The sequence below is a fragment of the Rhinolophus sinicus genome, linkage group LG06 (genome assembly GCF_036562045.2).
Source record: "Rhinolophus sinicus isolate RSC01 linkage group LG06, ASM3656204v1, whole genome shotgun sequence".
NCBI lineage: Eukaryota > Metazoa > Chordata > Mammalia > Chiroptera > Rhinolophidae > Rhinolophus > Rhinolophus sinicus.
In genome coordinates this window covers 10,383,046-10,400,503 of record NC_133756.1, presented here as the reverse complement: position 1 = coordinate 10,400,503, position 17,458 = coordinate 10,383,046, and the positions used below count along the sequence as shown (strand labels likewise).

General features: G+C 51.8%; 1 protein-coding gene across 2 annotated transcripts in view; it reads left to right on the top strand.

The window, feature by feature from the left end:
* The window catches only part of GRIK3 (glutamate ionotropic receptor kainate type subunit 3), a 212,050-nt gene that overhangs the window by 133,500 nt on the left and 61,092 nt on the right, over nucleotides 1–17,458 (top strand). For both annotated transcript variants that reach the window (XM_074334406.1, XM_074334407.1), the window contains exons 3-5: nucleotides 5,820–6,077; nucleotides 10,577–10,758; nucleotides 13,066–13,119. In XM_074334406.1, the coding sequence (XP_074190507.1) occupies nucleotides 5,820–6,077; nucleotides 10,577–10,758; nucleotides 13,066–13,119 (494 nt within the window). The remainder of the gene's footprint in view (nucleotides 1–5,819; nucleotides 6,078–10,576; nucleotides 10,759–13,065; nucleotides 13,120–17,458) is intronic.

The window sequence follows — 17,458 nt, the reverse complement described above, 5'->3', positions numbered from 1 at the left end:
TTCTCAGGAGCATCAGAACTTGGGCCTAATTCTAATTAACCCAATGATAATTCATTTTCCCTAGGCAGAGGTTCCCATCACCACTTCCTTTCACACCAGCTGGATCCAGTCACCTTGGGCCATGTTGGGTGTGGGGATGTAGAGGCACAGAGCCTGGCACTGCCAGCCCTGCCAGCTCTGGTTGAATTAGTTCCTTTCCTCCACATGAGACCCAGGAGGCCTTTCCCCATTAAAAGAGACTTTCACTTATTGTCTTTCCTTTTAAATGTTTTTTTGGAGAAATTAAAAAGACGAGTGACTGCCAGGCAGCGCCTGAGCCAGCATCCAGAGAGCGCTGGTGTTTCTTCCAAGCCTGACCAGAACAGGCCTGGCATCGACCCAGCATTCCCCAGGCTCCTCTGCCTCCACTCATTCTCTGGGCTGCTCAATTCCTTTTAAGACACAAATTGATTGGGATAATTTTTGCTATAACTACAATTGCCATGGAAAGAGGGCGGGGGGAACTGCATTTAGACTGTGGACTCCTGCAATGACTCTGAACCATTGAGTTGCTGTAAAATGACCAGAAAATGGATTCAAAATTGAAGCCACAAATAATGTAATTACTGCAGTGTGTGCTCAGGGCTGCCAGAACAAGGGTTGGCTGCTGCCCTGGAAACATCTGGAGATAAAACTGCTGCTGCTGCTGCTGCTGCTGCTGCTGCTGCTGCTGCTGCTGCTGCTATAACCCCTGTCCTGGTCCCTTTGGGGAAACAATGATCTTCCAGATTGGAAGATCATCAGAGGGTGGAAGGGACATGGAGGGGACAGGAAAAGGGATGTGGAGAGAGGCCAAGGAGAAGACATAGGTGACTGGCAGGAGTGATCCCTCCTGCCACCCAACAGTGAGGTCTGATGACGGCATCTCTGGCAGAATGAACCCCAGTGTGGTCATCATTATCACATCACCACCACTGTCAACACCAGGGCACCATTACCACAAGCACTGTCATCACCATCAACAGTGGTATCACCTCCACTCTTCACACCAACGTCAGCGTCACCACCCCACCATTGCCATCTCTGTCACCTCCAGGACAGTGACATCTTCATTATCACCAATCTCATCCTCGCCAATGTCACCGTCATTCCTACTGTCATCATCACTGTTACAGTCCTGGTGTTGACACTTCATTGTTGCCAGTCTTATCAACACCATCAAAAGTGTTATCACCTCTACCCCAATCCTTGCCAGAATCCCCACCCCTACTGTCTTCATCACCATCACAGTCCTGGCATCAGCATCTGCATCATCACCAACATCGTCACCACCAACATTGTTATCACCTCCTCATTCATCAACATTTATGTCACCGTCATCATATCTACCACCATCATCACCAAGACTGTCATGACATTGACATATTTATTGCCATCAATCCCATCATTACCATCCCATATTATGTCACATCAACATTATCACCAATTCCACCCTCATCAATGCCACCACCAGGATCATAACCAGCCCCACAATGTGGTCTTCCCTTTCACCACTGTCACTACAGTTACCTTTACCATTATCCCCACAATCGGTGTCTAAATTACTTCCTTCAAGATCATTTGTACTATCTTTCACATCTTCATGATTTGTGGTTGGTCCACTCTCTCCTGCCTCCGTCAAACAGGATACCCAGACCTAGGGCCTGGTGAGGAGGCTGAGCTAGGTGGGGGTAGAGGGCAGGGCAGCATTTGCCTGCCTGCGCCCAGGCCTAGATCAAAGGGGGAAATCCAAAACACAGATTCTTGAAGGTGGTCATGGGAGGGAATGAGGCCCACAGGTCATTTGACTAAGTCATCCTTTGGAAGGTCCTAGAGGTAAAGAGAAAGAGTAGAGACAGGAGATGATAGGATGGAAACCGGAGATATCAGAGGACAGCTACAAGGTTCAAAACAGAGGGAGGAGGTGGAACATGAGAGAAACCTACAGATTTTATTGGGTGCTCCTGGCCTCTGACTTGGGCAAGGAGTGACCAGGCCTGGACAGCAGTCACTTATTCACTGTCACCATCTCCTCCATGTTGGTGTCCAGCCTCCAAGGCTACAAAGTGACTCACATGTGGTCTCTTCCCTCAGCCATCACCTGCTCTTAAGGGGACAAGTGGTCAGAGCAGACACCTGCACAGCCAGACAGCAGAAGAACGGCATGAACAGGCAGTGAGAGTAGAGGTCAGGGACTGGTCTCCTTGGGATGAGGGCACAGAAAGGGAGAACTGTCCCTAGATTGGACAATTTACCGACATGCCCAGAGTTCCGATTTTTGAGCAATTTATTATCACCGGGGTTTGTCTCACACACACACTCACACAAAGTGCAGCCAAGGTGCATTGACTCTAGGGTAACAATAGCAGGGACAAAACAGTCCTTCCCTGATTTGGCCTCTGGTCCCACAATTGCAGGAGCATCAGGAAGGCACCATGTGCCCTGCTCTGCATCCTCTGCTGCACATGGCATTGGCTAGTAAGAATCCTGGTGACAAAGGAGATGCCCTCTGCACTGGCCCCGCAGCTTCCCATACATGGCTGTCCTGTCCCATGTTCCAGGTGGTTCCAGCAGATTCCTAACAATAACTAATCCCCCCCCCCCCCCCGCCGCCCCTGCTAAGAATGCTGTATTTTTCATCTAGGCCATAAATGCCGTTCTCTGGGGCTCTTGGGGGAAGTACACATTTCAGGAAAAATAGCTGCTTTATGTACTGTCTCCTATTCCCAGGAGTGAGGGAGTGGGGAGTATGTGTCAGTGGAGAGGAAAACCACACATTGTCACTAATTCGAAACCATCCTGTATCTTTAGAGCCATGGGTACCACCCTTAAGCCAGGCAAGAGGGCCCTTTTCCCAGGGCCTGTGCTTTGGAGGTGATGTCCTCGGCCTCCTCTGGAACACATCTCCTCCTGGAAAAGGGGTCAGTGGGGCCAAAGGGACTTGCCCGTTAGGACCCTGTGCCCTGCCCGTTAAGACCCTGTGCCCCGCCCTTCTAATCTTTGCTCCAAGTATCTGGAGCCCTGAATTTCCTGCCCCGTTGGCCCTGCACCCACCTCCGGGCCTGCATGAGCCTCATCCCTGGGCTGTCCTACCGAGAGAAAGCCATGCCTCATGGTCCCACTCATGGGCTCTATCTAAGTCTGAACAAGGGGCAGATGTTTGCAGAGGTGTGGACAGAGCTCAGATGCAAGGGTCAGGGTGTCCACATGGAGAGTGCAAGGCCCTTTATTGTGCAGGGTGGAGCCAGTTGTCAAAGATAAGGGGACAGGATAGGCACTGCTGCCACCTCTCCCCATGTCACTGGGCATGAGAAGTCTCCATTCTCACCTGGCTTTCCAGGTGGTTGTATTTGTCAAGGTGAGAGGAAAGGGCTTATTTTATGTAACAGTTTGTTAGCTTGACTTAACAATGTTTAACTAGATAGGCACATGGTATATGGGCTTCCGTTTGTACTGACTCTACACCCTGCAAATCTTAGGGATGGGCCTGAGCACAGTAGGTCATTTCCAGAGGCCCGTGGGGCAGCCAGGATGCGTCGGAATCCAGTGAGCATCCGTGTTAGGGGCTCTTGCCTCCTATGTCTTGCCTCCTCCTATGTGCATCACACGGTCACACATATGCGTATCGTTCAGTCTCATGGCTGCAGGCCCGTGAGTTCGCTGATGCTCTTCAGTTAGGGCTGTTCTGGTTGCAAGTGACAGAAAACCACATCTTAACTGGCTCAAGCAAAAAGAGCATGTATTCGTTTATGTAACCAAAGTCCAGGGTTCCACTTGACCAGGGGCTCACATTTCTTTGTCTCTCAGCTCTGCTCACCCCCATACTGACTCCATTCACAGGCCAGCGCGGCACTTTCTTTGTGAGCATAAGGTGGCTACTGTACGTCCGTGTCTTACCTCCTCCCAGGTCCACTTACAGAGAGAAAATGCTCCCATCATAGTGCCGCCAGGTCTCATGGCGTCCCTTTGACTCTGTCTGGTCACATGACCATTCTCGAAACCAACGGCTGTGGCCTGTGGGAGGTCAGTGAGCAGTCAGCTTAGGGTCTAAATCACTTACCCACCCCTCATGTGTTGGTGCCCAAAGGAAAAGTAGAGATAGTTACCAGAAGATAGGGCAGTGGCCCTTGGGGAGCCCTCCCCTTGATGCCCCGAGAGGTCCATTTTATGGTTCTTTTAAGCACAATCCCTGTATGAGCCTACATCCCCCTTCGATCCCCAGATGCCCCGGGTCTGTTCATTTCATGCCATGCTCTGCCCACTGATGTTTGACCTTCCCAGAAGCATCTGCTGTCTGAACTGCCTCCCCCAAGAATGTGAACTGTTTGAAGGCAGGGATTCAGCATTCATCCACTCAGCAGATGTTGATTAAGCACCTGCTCAGACCATGTACTGTTTTAAGCACTGTGGATACAGCAATAAACAACATAGATCAAGCCATTGCCTACTTGGAGCTTATATTCTAGTAGGAGGAGAAGTCAACAAATGAATAAGACTTCCATTGTTATTTAATAAATGAAAGGAAGGAAGGAAGGAAGGAAGGAAGGAAGGAAGGAAGGAAGGAAGGAAGGAAGGAAGGAAGGAGAGAGAGAGAAAGAAGAACAGAACACGGGGTTGAGGGAGTGTGGCTGGATGGGGATTGCTATTATAGGTTGCGTGGTGATTCCTCTCTAATAAGACAGGCAGATGCAGAGACTTGAAAGAAGGAGGGAGGGAGCTATGTGGAGATCTGAGGGCAGAGCGGTCTAGTCAGAGAGGACAGCAAGTGCAAAGGCCCTGAGGCAGGAGTATTCCTAGTGTGTATAAGGAGCATCATGGAAGCCAGTGGGGCTTGAGTGCTGTGAGGAAAGGAGCGAGGAAATCAGGAAAATCATGGGGGTGGAGATGGTAGGGACAAAGGTGGGGAGGAGCTGCCATAAGTAGGGACTTGTTGGTTACTATTAAGGACTTTGGCTGAGTGAAATGGGAGCCCTTGGAGCAAAGGAGTCATGTAATCCACTTTGTGAAAGGCTCACTGTAGCTCCTGAGTGCAGAATAGATGGTGGAAAGGGTTACTGAGGACGCTGGAACCAGTGAGGAGCCTTCTGCAGTCATCCAAGTAAAAGACGATAGTGGCTTAGACCAGGGTAGGAATGGCGAGAAGTGGTCAGACTCTGATATAGTTAGAAGGTGAAGCAACAGGAGTTGATGATGGATTGGGATGTGGGATATGAGAGAATGAGAAGCGTGAAGACAAAACCAGGGTTTTAGGCAGAAGGCACTAAGGCGGTGGAGCTGCCGTTTACCGGGAGGCTGGGAGGAGAAGAGGGGGTTGTGGTCTGAGATGCATCTTAGACATCCAAGTGGCAATGTTGAGTGAGAGGTGAAATGTACAAGTTGGATTTTAGGAAACAGGTTATGGCTGGAGATTTTAATTTAAGAGTCATCAGCAAGAGTCATAGGTGTTTCATTTCTATTTGTTTCTCACGTTTCCACCCAGAGCAGGGCATGGTACAGAGCTCATGATGCTAATCACGATGATGACATCATCAAAAGTGGCCGTCATTTCTATGTATTTCACGAGCACTGTACTGAGGGTACATTATCTCATCTGACTTCCTGTGATCCCACAAGGCAGGGACTATGACACTCTGGTTTCAGAGAGATCGTCAGTCATCCACCCTCAGAGGTTCCAGCTGCTGTTTTTCCCATGTGTTTCTGGGATCATCAAAATCATTACCCCCCACCCTCATTGCCCCAGCCCCTAGATGCCTGATAAGACCCGGCACTGAGCCCTGTACTGTTCTCTCGCTCTGTTGCAGCCTGTGACCAGCTGGCACTGGGCGTGGTGGCCATCTTTGGCCCATCACAGGGCTCCTGCACCAACGCCGTCCAGTCCATCTGCAATGCCCTGGAGGTGCCCCACATCCAGCTGCGCTGGAAGCACCACCCGCTGGACAACAAGGACACCTTCTACGTGAACCTTTACCCTGACTACGCCTCTCTCAGCCACGCCATCCTTGACTTGGTGCAGTACCTCAAGTGGCGGTCGGCCACCGTGGTCTATGACGACAGTACAGGTGGGTGGCCAGTCACGGCCAGGCCAGGGTTAGGGTGCAAGGGAGGAAGAGCCCCAGGATTGGGCTCTTGACTGCTCACCCACCTCAGCTACCCCAGGGCAAAGGTCCTCACTCACACCCACGCTTCATCCAGTCACACCGACATGGGTTCCTGTACTCACAACCCTGTACACACCAGCCACACGCCCACCGCACACCTGCCTCACACCTTCCCCACCCACCTACCTCCACCCCGGCAGCATGCTCAGATCAGTACTCAGCACCCCGCCAGCACCTGTACCCACACCTGCACAGCCACACCCACACCTGCCTGCACTCACGCTCGCACGCCTCTATCCACAGCAAACGTGTCCAGCCCCATGCTGGCTCCAGGCACAGGCTTTGAGCTCAAACTGGCCAGTACATGTGTGCCAGCTCTGATGCTTAGGAGCTGGGCAGCCAGGAGCTGTTGCCCCTCTGTCCTTCCAAAGATTCAAGTCCCGAGACATTTCTTAGCCCCACCTCTTAAGAGAGAGTGTGACCTTGGCAAGTTGCTTAACCCATCTGCCCATGCGTCAAGTCAAGAGCTACAGCATGCAGCCTGGAAAGAGCCCTCCAGCTCTCAGCTGCCTGTGATTCAGTGTCAGCTCTTGATTACCTCCTAATGGGGAGTGGGAATTGTACGGAGAGAATCCGGCAGAAAAGACATTCCGAAGTTGTTGATTTAGCTTGAGATTCTACCAGTGTCTATTGAGGTCCTGCTATACCCAAAGCACCAGACCGAAGATCCTGGAGGGCAGCAACCCCCACCCCTCTCAGTGCCCCCAGCAGGAGGTCTCTGCCATTGAGAGGTTCTCCTGCCCAGCGCTGGGTCACCTCTGGTGTTTCTGAAGCCCTGTCGATTTAGCTGTCTTAACATACCACTAGCATGATTGTTTCTGAGCTTGTTTCTGCTTCCAGACTACGGGCTTTCTGGGCCTCCAGGGTTTAGGACAGGGCCTGGTACAATGCAGATGTTTTTAAATGTTTCTTGAACTGAATTGAATCAAATTGAAAATCACATTGAAATAAATGATAGTTAAATTTGCAGGAAAAAGTGTGTTGGGCACTCATAAATAAGAAGAAATGAGGATGAGGTTACCCCATCTGCTCTTGAGAAGTTATTCTTGTTAGAGGGGAGTGGGTGCCCACCCAGAAGGCGCTGGTCATTCCGGGCGATCCGAGCTAAGAATCGGGTGACATGTACATACATTCAGGGCTACAGGTACTTGGGGAGAGTGGCCTTGGCTAGCCTAGGCCGACTTACCAGAAGAGAGAGACATAATCTTGGTCTTGAAGATGGATGGACAGGGAGAGGAGTCGTGAGGGCTTTGCAGGAGGAGGGAACAGCATGAGCCAAAATGAGGAAGTGGGACTGTGCATGGCCGTCTCATTAAGGGGACAGCCCAGCTGGGATAGAGGGTTCGAGTATGACAGGAGCCAGAGGGCTTTTTCTTAATGTGACTCATGTCCCTTATCAGGGTGGAAGTTCTGTCTCAGAATCTTCCAGCAGATCACCCAGTACAGCTCACTGAGTGTGCCCGCTACCTTGAGCACAGTCAAATGGGAATGGGATTGCCACTGACTGATTCCTCTCAATCTCGAGGTATCTCTTGGGACGGACACATTGCCGCCCAAACAAAATCATGGCTCTCTTAGCATGCTAGAAGGGGGTATACCAGTTATCTATTTTTACAATACAGAGGCTGCTTGACTTATGATGGATGTCTAATTTTGACCCCGTTGTTAGCATGCTGCAAAATCCTGGGAGGGTCACTTAACCGCCCTAGGCCTCAGTTTCTTTATCTGTAACATTGGAACCAAAGTCGCTAATCTGCATGCTTTCTAGGACAGGGAGATGGTTAAGTTGGGTAATGAATGCAGAAGTGCTTTGTAAGTGAAAAGCCTGATTCCAGCAACATGATTCACTGCAGATATTTTGAGAGAGTGATTAGGAAAGCAGCCAGGAAGGAGAGCTCATCTCGGGCAAACAAAAGAGCCTAGTCTTCTGTTGGGGTTGGCCGAGAAGAGTCTCTGGTCTCCTCGGGGAATACACTGATGGGAAGGAGGTCTGACATTTGCTGCTGGAGAATGTGGGTCACCATATATTACACGGGGCAATGCACTTGGCTGACAGGAAGGCTATGGTGGCCTCTGCTCCAGCATCCAGGCTGTCCCTGTCCTCATGTCCTGGGTCCCCAAAGCCCATATGCCTGCTGATGCTGTGCGTGAGTCTGAAAATCGAGCAAGTGGGAGCAGAGTGTGCACTCAGGGCCTTGTGGGACAGCAGGTGTGAGTGGCCAGCCTCACTCAGCCAAAGAATTTCTCAGATTAGTTTGGGGAGGAAAGGTAAGCCTGGGTATGTGTTTGGGGGAAGCTTGTGGTCTCTTCCTCCTCTGCTAAGGTCCACTGATATCCTCGTCCTCTTCCCCGTCAAGGCGCCCCTGGGCCCCTGTTGGTCCAGCCACTCAGGACTCCAGAACCCTGTCCCAATGCAGTCACCTGGGTCTGTGACCTTCCAGGGGGCCAGGGCTTCCTGATGCCCGCAGCTACGGCAAAGCTTGTTTGGGAGCTCTTTGGAAGGTGTAGGTCCCAGGCGTAGCTCTCTGTCCTCCCCAGCAGACTGCAATGAATGACATTAGTCAGATTGCTTTCCTGACTTCCAGACCTCAGGAATGAGGCTAGACCGACCCAGACATATGTACCGGAAATGGCTTTGCAAACAGGGGCTCTTTGTTTGGAAGGCTTCTAAAGCGGGCTGTCTGTGTGGGGGACTCTGTCTAAAGAAGGACGCTGTAACAGTTGATTGCAAACTTTAATCCAGTACAAACTTGTTGAAGAAAAAAAAGGAAGAAAACAGAAGAAGGCCTGTGCCTTCTTCTGCCCTGTTGGACTCTTTCTCAGGTTCTATGTGGTGACCCCCAGGCTTCCTTCCTCCCTATTTGGAGTTAAATGGAAAAGGGAAACATCTTACCAATTGCTCTAGCACAGTTTCTGGAAGTCGCCTTAGTAGGACCAGTTGGTACCACCTCTTCATCTCTAAGCCCATGCCCGACCGACTAGGCTGGGGCCACATGCTGTGCCTTGGAAGCTGAGGATAGATCCTTCCTGAATCATATGGACTGAAAGAGGGGGACAAGTTGTTCTCTAAAGAAAAATCAGTGTTGTTAGCAGGGGAAGTGGAGCCTAGCTGAGTGCAGTGCAGCCAGGATGCAGACACCACTTAGCCCTGCGTAGGAGCCCAGCAGATGGGCCGGGGTGGGGGGGTGGGGGGGTGCCTGTTTGCCCCCCCCCCCCCCACTCAGCCCCATGCTGGCTCAGGTCAGGGCAGAGAGAGCAGCCAACAGGCTTGCTTCCAAGCTAAGCAGAGAGGCCTTAGCAAGAATGGACCTTGAAATAGGGACGGAAATGAACTTAATTAGACCTAAGCAATCCATTTGTCTCCAGGAAATGACATTTAGTTTTCCCTGGAAGTCCCCAGATTAAGTGGTTTTGCAAAATGCTAAGGTGGAGGATGGATTTTTCGTTGTGGGGAGAAAAAAGCAGTAAGTCAATCCAATTATGGAAATTTGTATTGAGCACCACTTAAGTGGCAGGCCCTGTGCGAGGGGGTGTGGGGATCCAGCCCCTGTTGTTAAGGAGCCTGAGACAGGAAGAGAGGAGATGAGGGCAGAGGAGGCCGGTGCTGAGGGAGGAGGCCACCAAGTTGGAAGAGGTTTGGGGTGGGGAAGATCTTGTCTGGACAGAGCAGTAGGGGTAGGCTTCATGGAGGAGGCGGTTGTTCTGAGCCTGGAAGAATGGGCAAGGTTGACGTCGGCAACCTGGCCTGGGGTGGGGGGTGGAGGCTCAGCACAGATACCACCTGGCCTTATCCAGTCCAGTAGTGGGTACAGTTGAGCCTGGAGCCACCACTTGTGCCCACCTCTTGGAAGCCGACTGCTAAAGATGTTTAGGAAGATTATGTCCATGCCTCACATGTCACAGGGGCGGGGGAATGAAGAGGTTTGGCCTCTGGGACAGTTTTCATAAGTCTGTATGCCCGTTCTGCATTGGAGAGAAGCAGGTGGGGGTGCCAGTGGGAGTTTGCTCTCTGTGATGCATACTTTTGAATCTACGTGTGTACATGTATCTGTAGACAATTGCCTTTATCTACGTGTGTACACATGTGTTTATCAGCCCAAGTGTGTGTCCTTCCTGTATCAACATGCATGTATGTGTAAACATGTGTATGTACACACATGCATGTGCCTGTGCAGGTGTGTACAGCTGGGTGCACACATCTGTGCCTGAGTGTGCTAGTGCCTGTGTCTGGACACGCGTGTCTGTGTCCGTGCACAGATCTCCATGGGCCACGCGTCTGTATCCATGTCTGTCTGCAGACCTGTAGGTACAGGTATGTGTATGCACGTGAGTCTGAAGGTGCCTGTGGCTAGGTACACATGTGTGCACACGTGTGTCTTTTGTGTCCTGGGGCCTCTCAGGGCTCATCCGACTGCAAGAGCTCATCATGGCCCCATCAAGATACAACATCCGCCTGAAGATACGCCAGCTCCCCCTGGACTCTGACGACTCGCGCCCTCTGCTCAAGGAGATGAAGCGAGGCCGGGAATTCCGCATCATCTTTGACTGCAGCCACACCATGGCGGCTCAGATCCTCAAGCAGGTGGGTGAGGGCTGGCCAGTGGGAGGGGTGCTTGGGATCTGCCGCCACTTCTCCCACCACCCCTTTCCCAGATACAGGCATGATGGCAGCCAGATCTCAGTTTGACCCCTAGTGTGCCTCTTTCTGGCTGTATGACCTTGGGTGCTCACTTTGCTCTCTGATCCTCAGTTTCACCAGCAGCAAAATGGGCACAGGGGTCCTTACAGTCCAAGTTGCTGTGAGGGTGGAATGAGATGATGAATGAGCAGCCACAGCCAAGCCAGGTGCATGGAGGGTACTGAGTAAATGCTACTTTCCATGCCACCTTTGTGCAGGTGGGAGGTAGGGGAAGCCACATAGGACAGAACACTTCAGGGAGCACAGAGAGGCGGGGGGGTCTCGGGAACAACCCTCGGAGCTCCACACCTCCCTGCCAGGCACTCATCCCTGTAGCCCACGGCACTTGGTCTTACTCTCCCATTGCTAGGAGGTTTATCGAGGTTCCTCACACCATCTGCTCAGCTCTGCGGTGACAGTGAGCGAGGAGAATGGCTCCTAGTCCTGAATGGGCCCTGGTCCCGGACACAGCCTGGCGTGGCGTGCTGGGCATGACAGCCAAGCTCTGCCAGCCACCTAAGAAATAAATAGCAAAAGTGCCCACAACCCCCTCCGAGGTGCTTCGGAGAAACCCAAACACTGACTGGAGCCAGTGTTTCAGTGTGAAAGGAAATGATGTGGTCACAGAAAGCGTCCCTGGTGATGGGAGGAGGCGTTCCGGGGAACTCCGACCCATGACCCGGTGAGATGCAGGTGGCAGGGAGGAAGCTCTGGGAGGGCAGGAGGAGAGGTGCGGAGTGGGAAGGGCCAGGAGCGGTTTTAAGGCCTGGAGGGGCTCAAGTTCCAACCTCCAGTTAGGCCGAGAAGAGGTGCCCAAGGGACAGGCAGCCTCTGTCTTCCCTGAGGAAACCCCACACCAGGCTCCTTCACATAGTGGTCAGAAAGCTCATTGGAGAATCTGAATCCTGCTTCTGCAAAGAGCAAGCGGTCCCGGGCGTCATGCCCTCCTTTGGATGGAGTGAGTGGTCCCTACCTCACACGATTATGGAGGATTCATTGGGTGGAGGCAAGGAGAGTTTATCCCGGTGCCGGCAAACAGTCACTGAGTGTGGGCATTTTAAAGCCTCTGTCGAGTAATCACACACTCCCCGGAAATACCTTCACCCCCACCCTCCCAGCCAACTGTCCAGCGCACCCCCTCTCTTCCCAGCGTGTGTAACAATAATAATGACAATCGGACTTTGGTTTACTGAGAAGTCACTCAGACCCAAGGACACGTAAATCCTCATTTACTGCCACGGTGGGAAGTGAGGACAGTTTTTCATGCCCAGTTTACAGTGGAGGAAACTGAGGCCCAAGGGGAAAGTAATGGGCCTGAAGTCATTGAGACTGCAAGTCAAAATTTACTCCCAGGTCTGTCTGACTTGAAAGCATCTAGAATTAAAAATGAAGATTCTGGGCTCAGCTAAATACTGAACTAAACAAAGGGAAGCGTGTCTGCTTACTAAGGACTTCTCTGAGCCTTTAACCTGGGGATGCAGGTTGTAAATCTCCACGAGGAGAAAGAAAGTGAAGCATTTTCAAAGTGTACTTAACCTAGTGACGTTTTTTCCCCCAGAGCACTTTGTGGGCCCAGCATTGTGAAGAACTCTGTAGAAAATGCATTATGGTCATTAGTATTATCCATTATAGGCCTCTAATAAAATACATAAAATGTATGTAATGTAGGCTTCATGGTGGTATGCAGTAATTCCACAGCAGCCACATGGCCTGCTGTGTGGTCAGATCTTCCCAGGAGACTGAGACAGAGGCTAGACCTTCCTCCTGGGCCTGGTGGCACTGGTGGGGCCAGGCTCCTGCACCCCTCTCTAGAGTCTGGATGCTGAGCTCAGCTGAGTGAAGTCAGGGCACTTGAGAAGGCGTCATGGGCTGATTCCATCAGCATTGCTCTGAGTGTGGAAGGCCCAGAGAGGCGTCCGAAAAAGACAAACAACGAGGCCCTGCCCAGCCCTGAATCTTTGGAGAGTGTGGCCCAAGCATCTGCGTTTTAGTGATTGTTTATTGCTCACTCCCATGTGAAATCCACTGCTGTGTGTCAGCCAGTCATTCTCACCATTCAGAGGGGACCTCCAAGGAACTGCCCACCCCAAGCCGCCACCTCCCCTACCCCAGTGCCAGTGTGTCCGGACGCCCAATCCTCACCCCAGGGTGGCGAGGAGTAGGGCCTGCGCGGTGTTTCTCGTGAGTGGCTGATGCTCTGCTCTCCCACAGGCTATGGCTATGGGCATGATGACCGAGTACTACCACTTCATCTTCACCACTCTGGTAAGGTACCTCCGGGCCCTGCACAGGTTGGGGTGGGACTCCCTTGGGACAAGGTCAGCCTGGTGGGGACAGGGGCTGCAGCCAGAGGAGGTCCAGGCTGGACCTGCCTTCCTAAGGCCGTAGGTGTGCCCCAGGTAAGGGCACAGAGATCCCTTTGTGGCCCACCTACTTTGAGAAGTGCCATCGTGTTGTGTCTAAGGGCAGGGACTCTAGAACCTGCCGGTGTGAAGGGAAGGCCCTCGCTTACAGGCTGTGAGACCTTAGGGAAGTCATTTAACCTCCCTGCCTCAGGTTCCTTCTCTGCAAAATGGGCATGGTAATGGCTTCTACCTCCTAGGATGGTTGTGAGGACTCAGTGAGTTAATAAAGTAAATGCTGAGAGCAGTGCCTGGTTCATGTGAGAGCTATAGAAGCATTAGCTACCATTATTATGCTGACCCTCAGCTCCTGGCCCACACTTCCCCATGCATGTCTCAGGCCACTTTCCATTCTTGTAGCATCCATGCTGAAATGTGCCCACTCACTGTCAGCCAGGCCAGCCCACCTACAGGCTCCAGATGGGTCCTGTCCAAACTCTGAGAACATTTAGGGCCATTTAGACCCATTAGGATAATGAGTTGTGGCCTGAGATGAGCAGAATAAAGAGATCCCTCTGCCAAAGGGACACCAACACCCAGACACCCTGCTTTGGAGCCAGACCCCTTGTGACCTCACTGGGGCCCTGGGTGGACTCTTTCACCCAGCCCAGGTCTGGGACAAGTGACAGCATCACTGACCACCTTGTTACTGAAACAAGCTCCTGCAGGCCCCTGACTGGTTCCTTCATTCATCTGACACCCAGTTGACAGTCCTTACCCAGCCCTGTGCCCAGCCAAGTACCTCAAGATGATGGGCACTGAGGCCCTGCCCTCAAGGAGCTCACATCCTGTCTGGTCTACAGCGCTAGGTGTAGTTCCTACGGCAAACTTGAAGCATCACAGGCCTGGACAGATGGCCACAGGGGCACAGTCGAAGGAGATGCCAGGTGCTGAAGGCCCAGTGGAAGATGGGAAATTTGAGGCAGGCTTTACAGGAAAGCAGATGCTTGAACTGGGCATCAAAGGGTCAGTAGGAGTTCACCAAGGAGCGAGAGGAAGGGTATGCCACGTAGAGGGACCAGCATAAGCAAAGGCCAACAGGCAGCTTCGCTCTTCAGCGGAGGGCTGGAGCTGGCTCTTTCTGGCTGATTGCGAGAGCGATTGTGTTCATCTCATTTCGCCTCTGCCACTTATCACCTCTTTCTCCGAGTGTTACCCACCTTCCCCAGGTCAAATTGCTGACTGGACAAGGACCAGTCAGTGTTTCGACGGGGCACACTATCTGAGCATCTGGGGCTGGACAATTAATTCACCATTCCAGAATGCCCTGTCCCCACTGACTAATTTCCAGGTTTGGTGACAAATAAATAAATCCCACCCCACATTCTCAAATGTCCCCGAGGTGGGGGCTGGGTCATAGCCAGATTGTAGAAACCACCCTTGGGACACGCAACCACTCCTTGGCCAATCAGCTGGTCTCTGTTGATGGGAGGACGAATACAATGGGCCTACAGAACCCAAGACACGGTACTCAGCAGAGGGCGTGGGGCAGTGGGCGCTTTCTTCAGAAGTGGCAAGAACAAAATCCACACATCTCACTTAATTCAGCCGCCCTGAGTATTGCCCCTTGCCCACTCTGCCCGCAACAGGGCCTGTGGTTAAGCCCTCTCTGGGCCTTGTTCCCAATCCTAGCTCCAAACAACCAATAAAAGCCATCTCCACCTGCCTCATGCCTCTTTCCGAAGCCAGAGGAGTGTCCCCTCAGAGCTGAGGGAACGGCAGAGCCTGAAGCTTTGGACCCACAGCCCTGCAACCTGGCCCGACCTTCCAGGCAAGACTCTGGAGAAGGCCCCACCCCAGTGCCCTCCACATTAATGCCATTGCCAGCTGGGGTCAAGGCTGGAGTTCTTGGAGGGAGTCATAGGGCAGAACCCTGGTACCCTGGGGCCCTCCTCTACCCCCAGACAGTGTCCTCTTCTCTCAGTTTTTTATTTCCTTAATTTAATCATTCATCGACTCACTTATCCAGCAGCCATATACAAATTTTCTCGCTGTCTCAGGTACTGAGCTAAGCACTTAGGTGGAAGGAGTGTGTAGAGATGGGCCCAACACAAAGCTCACCAGCTCATAGGCTTCCTTCATGCATGTAAGGATCAAAGACTGTGCCTGATTCACCTCTGTATCTCCAATAGTGCCTGGCATATAGTAGGTGCTCATGAATGCCTGAATGAATGACCACAATACAAAGTAGATAGTAAATAATCAAATGACCAACATCTTTGTCATAGCAACAGCTAAGACCATGGACTCTGGGTGCCAGTCTGTCTGCCTGAGTTAGAATTGAGATTCTTCCACTTCCTTGGGAAGGTTACTTCACCTCTTTGCACCTCATTTCCCCATCTATAAAATTGCACAGTAATAGTACGGCCCATAGGATGGTTATGCTGGGCATTAAATATGTTCACGTCAGTAAAGCACTTAGAAAAGTACTTGGCATTTGGTTCTCTGTAAGAGTTAAATCAATTCATTAATTAACCCCTGCTTATGTTTTCTGTGTACTCAGCATCCCTCATCTCATCCATAGCAGGTAAGGCTTCCCCAGTTTTACAGAAAAGTAGAAACTGAGGCTCAGAGAGGTCACTGAGGGACCTCTCCGAAAAGAAAGGGGCCAAGTAAGAATTGTCACTGTCAGCTCCAAGCCCTCTGCTGAAGCCTGTCATGCTGCGATCCTGCAGGAAGTGTTGCCTGGCCTTGTCTGGCTGCCTCTGATTCCACGTAGCCAGTCTTGATGGTCCTGGCCCGGTGATTGACACTAATGGGGCCACGGAGCCTCCACAAATCCCAGCAGCGCCCACACTTCACAGGTTCCAAAGCCCTTTCTCCACATCGCTGATTTTTCCTCTTCACAGAGCAGAGTTTGTGCTCCCTGTTGAATGATGGGGAAATCTGGGACCAGAGAGGTTGAGTGACCTGCCCAGAGCCTCCCAGCATATCAGTGATAGAGGCCCCGGCTCCTGACTTTCTTGCCCCTGCCGTTACAGCCAGTTACAGCCCACTACCCTTCCTCCCCATTCCTCTCTGAGAGTTAAGGAGAGCAGATCTCTCCAAGGAGGCACAGCCCCTGCAATACAAACAGTTCTGCAGTGGAGTATGTGGGGTGGGGAGCTACCAGGGTATCTCCCAGGAGCCCCCCACATGCCAGGGCATCTGCTGTGTCCCCTGGATCCTCTCCCCTAGCCTGTATCCTGCTTCCAGCTCCAACTCCAGGCCCCTCTTCCAGCCCTGTTGGCTTTGGAGTCTACCTGACAATTCTGCCTCTGTGCCTATTGGTCAGTCGTGGCTGTATTGGGAGGGCAGTGGCACTTGGCATTTATCTCCTTCCCTTTAGGAAACCCATGTCACCAACTCTTTGCCTCTAAAAAATTCTCCAAACTTGCTTCTTCCATGCAGAAGACATTTTAATTACCCCAGCTGCCATTATCTGTTCCAGCCAGCTTTGAGCCATTCCCAGATAACCCCACGTTAATCAGCCCCAGCTGAGCCCCGGGTACATGGCATGTGTAGGTAAAAGCCTGGAGGTGAAAAAAGAATTATAATAAATTAATAGATAAGCAATCACAATTAATGCCACTTCCCAGCAATAACAGTTATATCATGGGGAAGATATTTTCATCTGTCATTCCTTAAGGCGATGCTTTCCGAGCCTCAGCTTCTACCCAGTCAGGCCCATGGGGTGCTAATGAATTAGTCTATTATGTTATGCTGAATGTTTCTAAAAGGTCCCTAGTCGATACTGAATTCAGTGTGTCAACATTTGGCATGGAGAACAGCAACTTTTTGCCAAGCAGCAAGGTTGTACACAGTTCACTGTGTGCAGCATTTGGGGTCTCAGCCTGGGGCAGTTTGGCTAAAAAAAAAAAAATTGGAGCTGGACAAAGAGATCTCTCTACCATCTCTCTGTTGTCATTGCCCTCATGTCACAGGGATGGCGCACTTGGTGCCACAAGCCCTACAGCCCTTTGTAGCTAAGCCCAGGCTTGGGGTGACAGGGAGGAAGTTGACCCTAGCACTGCTACCCCATCAGGCCCTCTCCCAGGCTGTGACTGCCTACAGCCACAGTGTAAGTGTCAGCAGTCCAAAAGCTGCCCCTGAAGGCTGGAAAAGCTGGTGTCACCAGCACCCAAGCCCCCACTGAAGCCAGAGATGCCACCCTTCCCACTGAGTGTGGTTGGCCTCTGGTCCTCGAGTCACAGAGGCCTTAG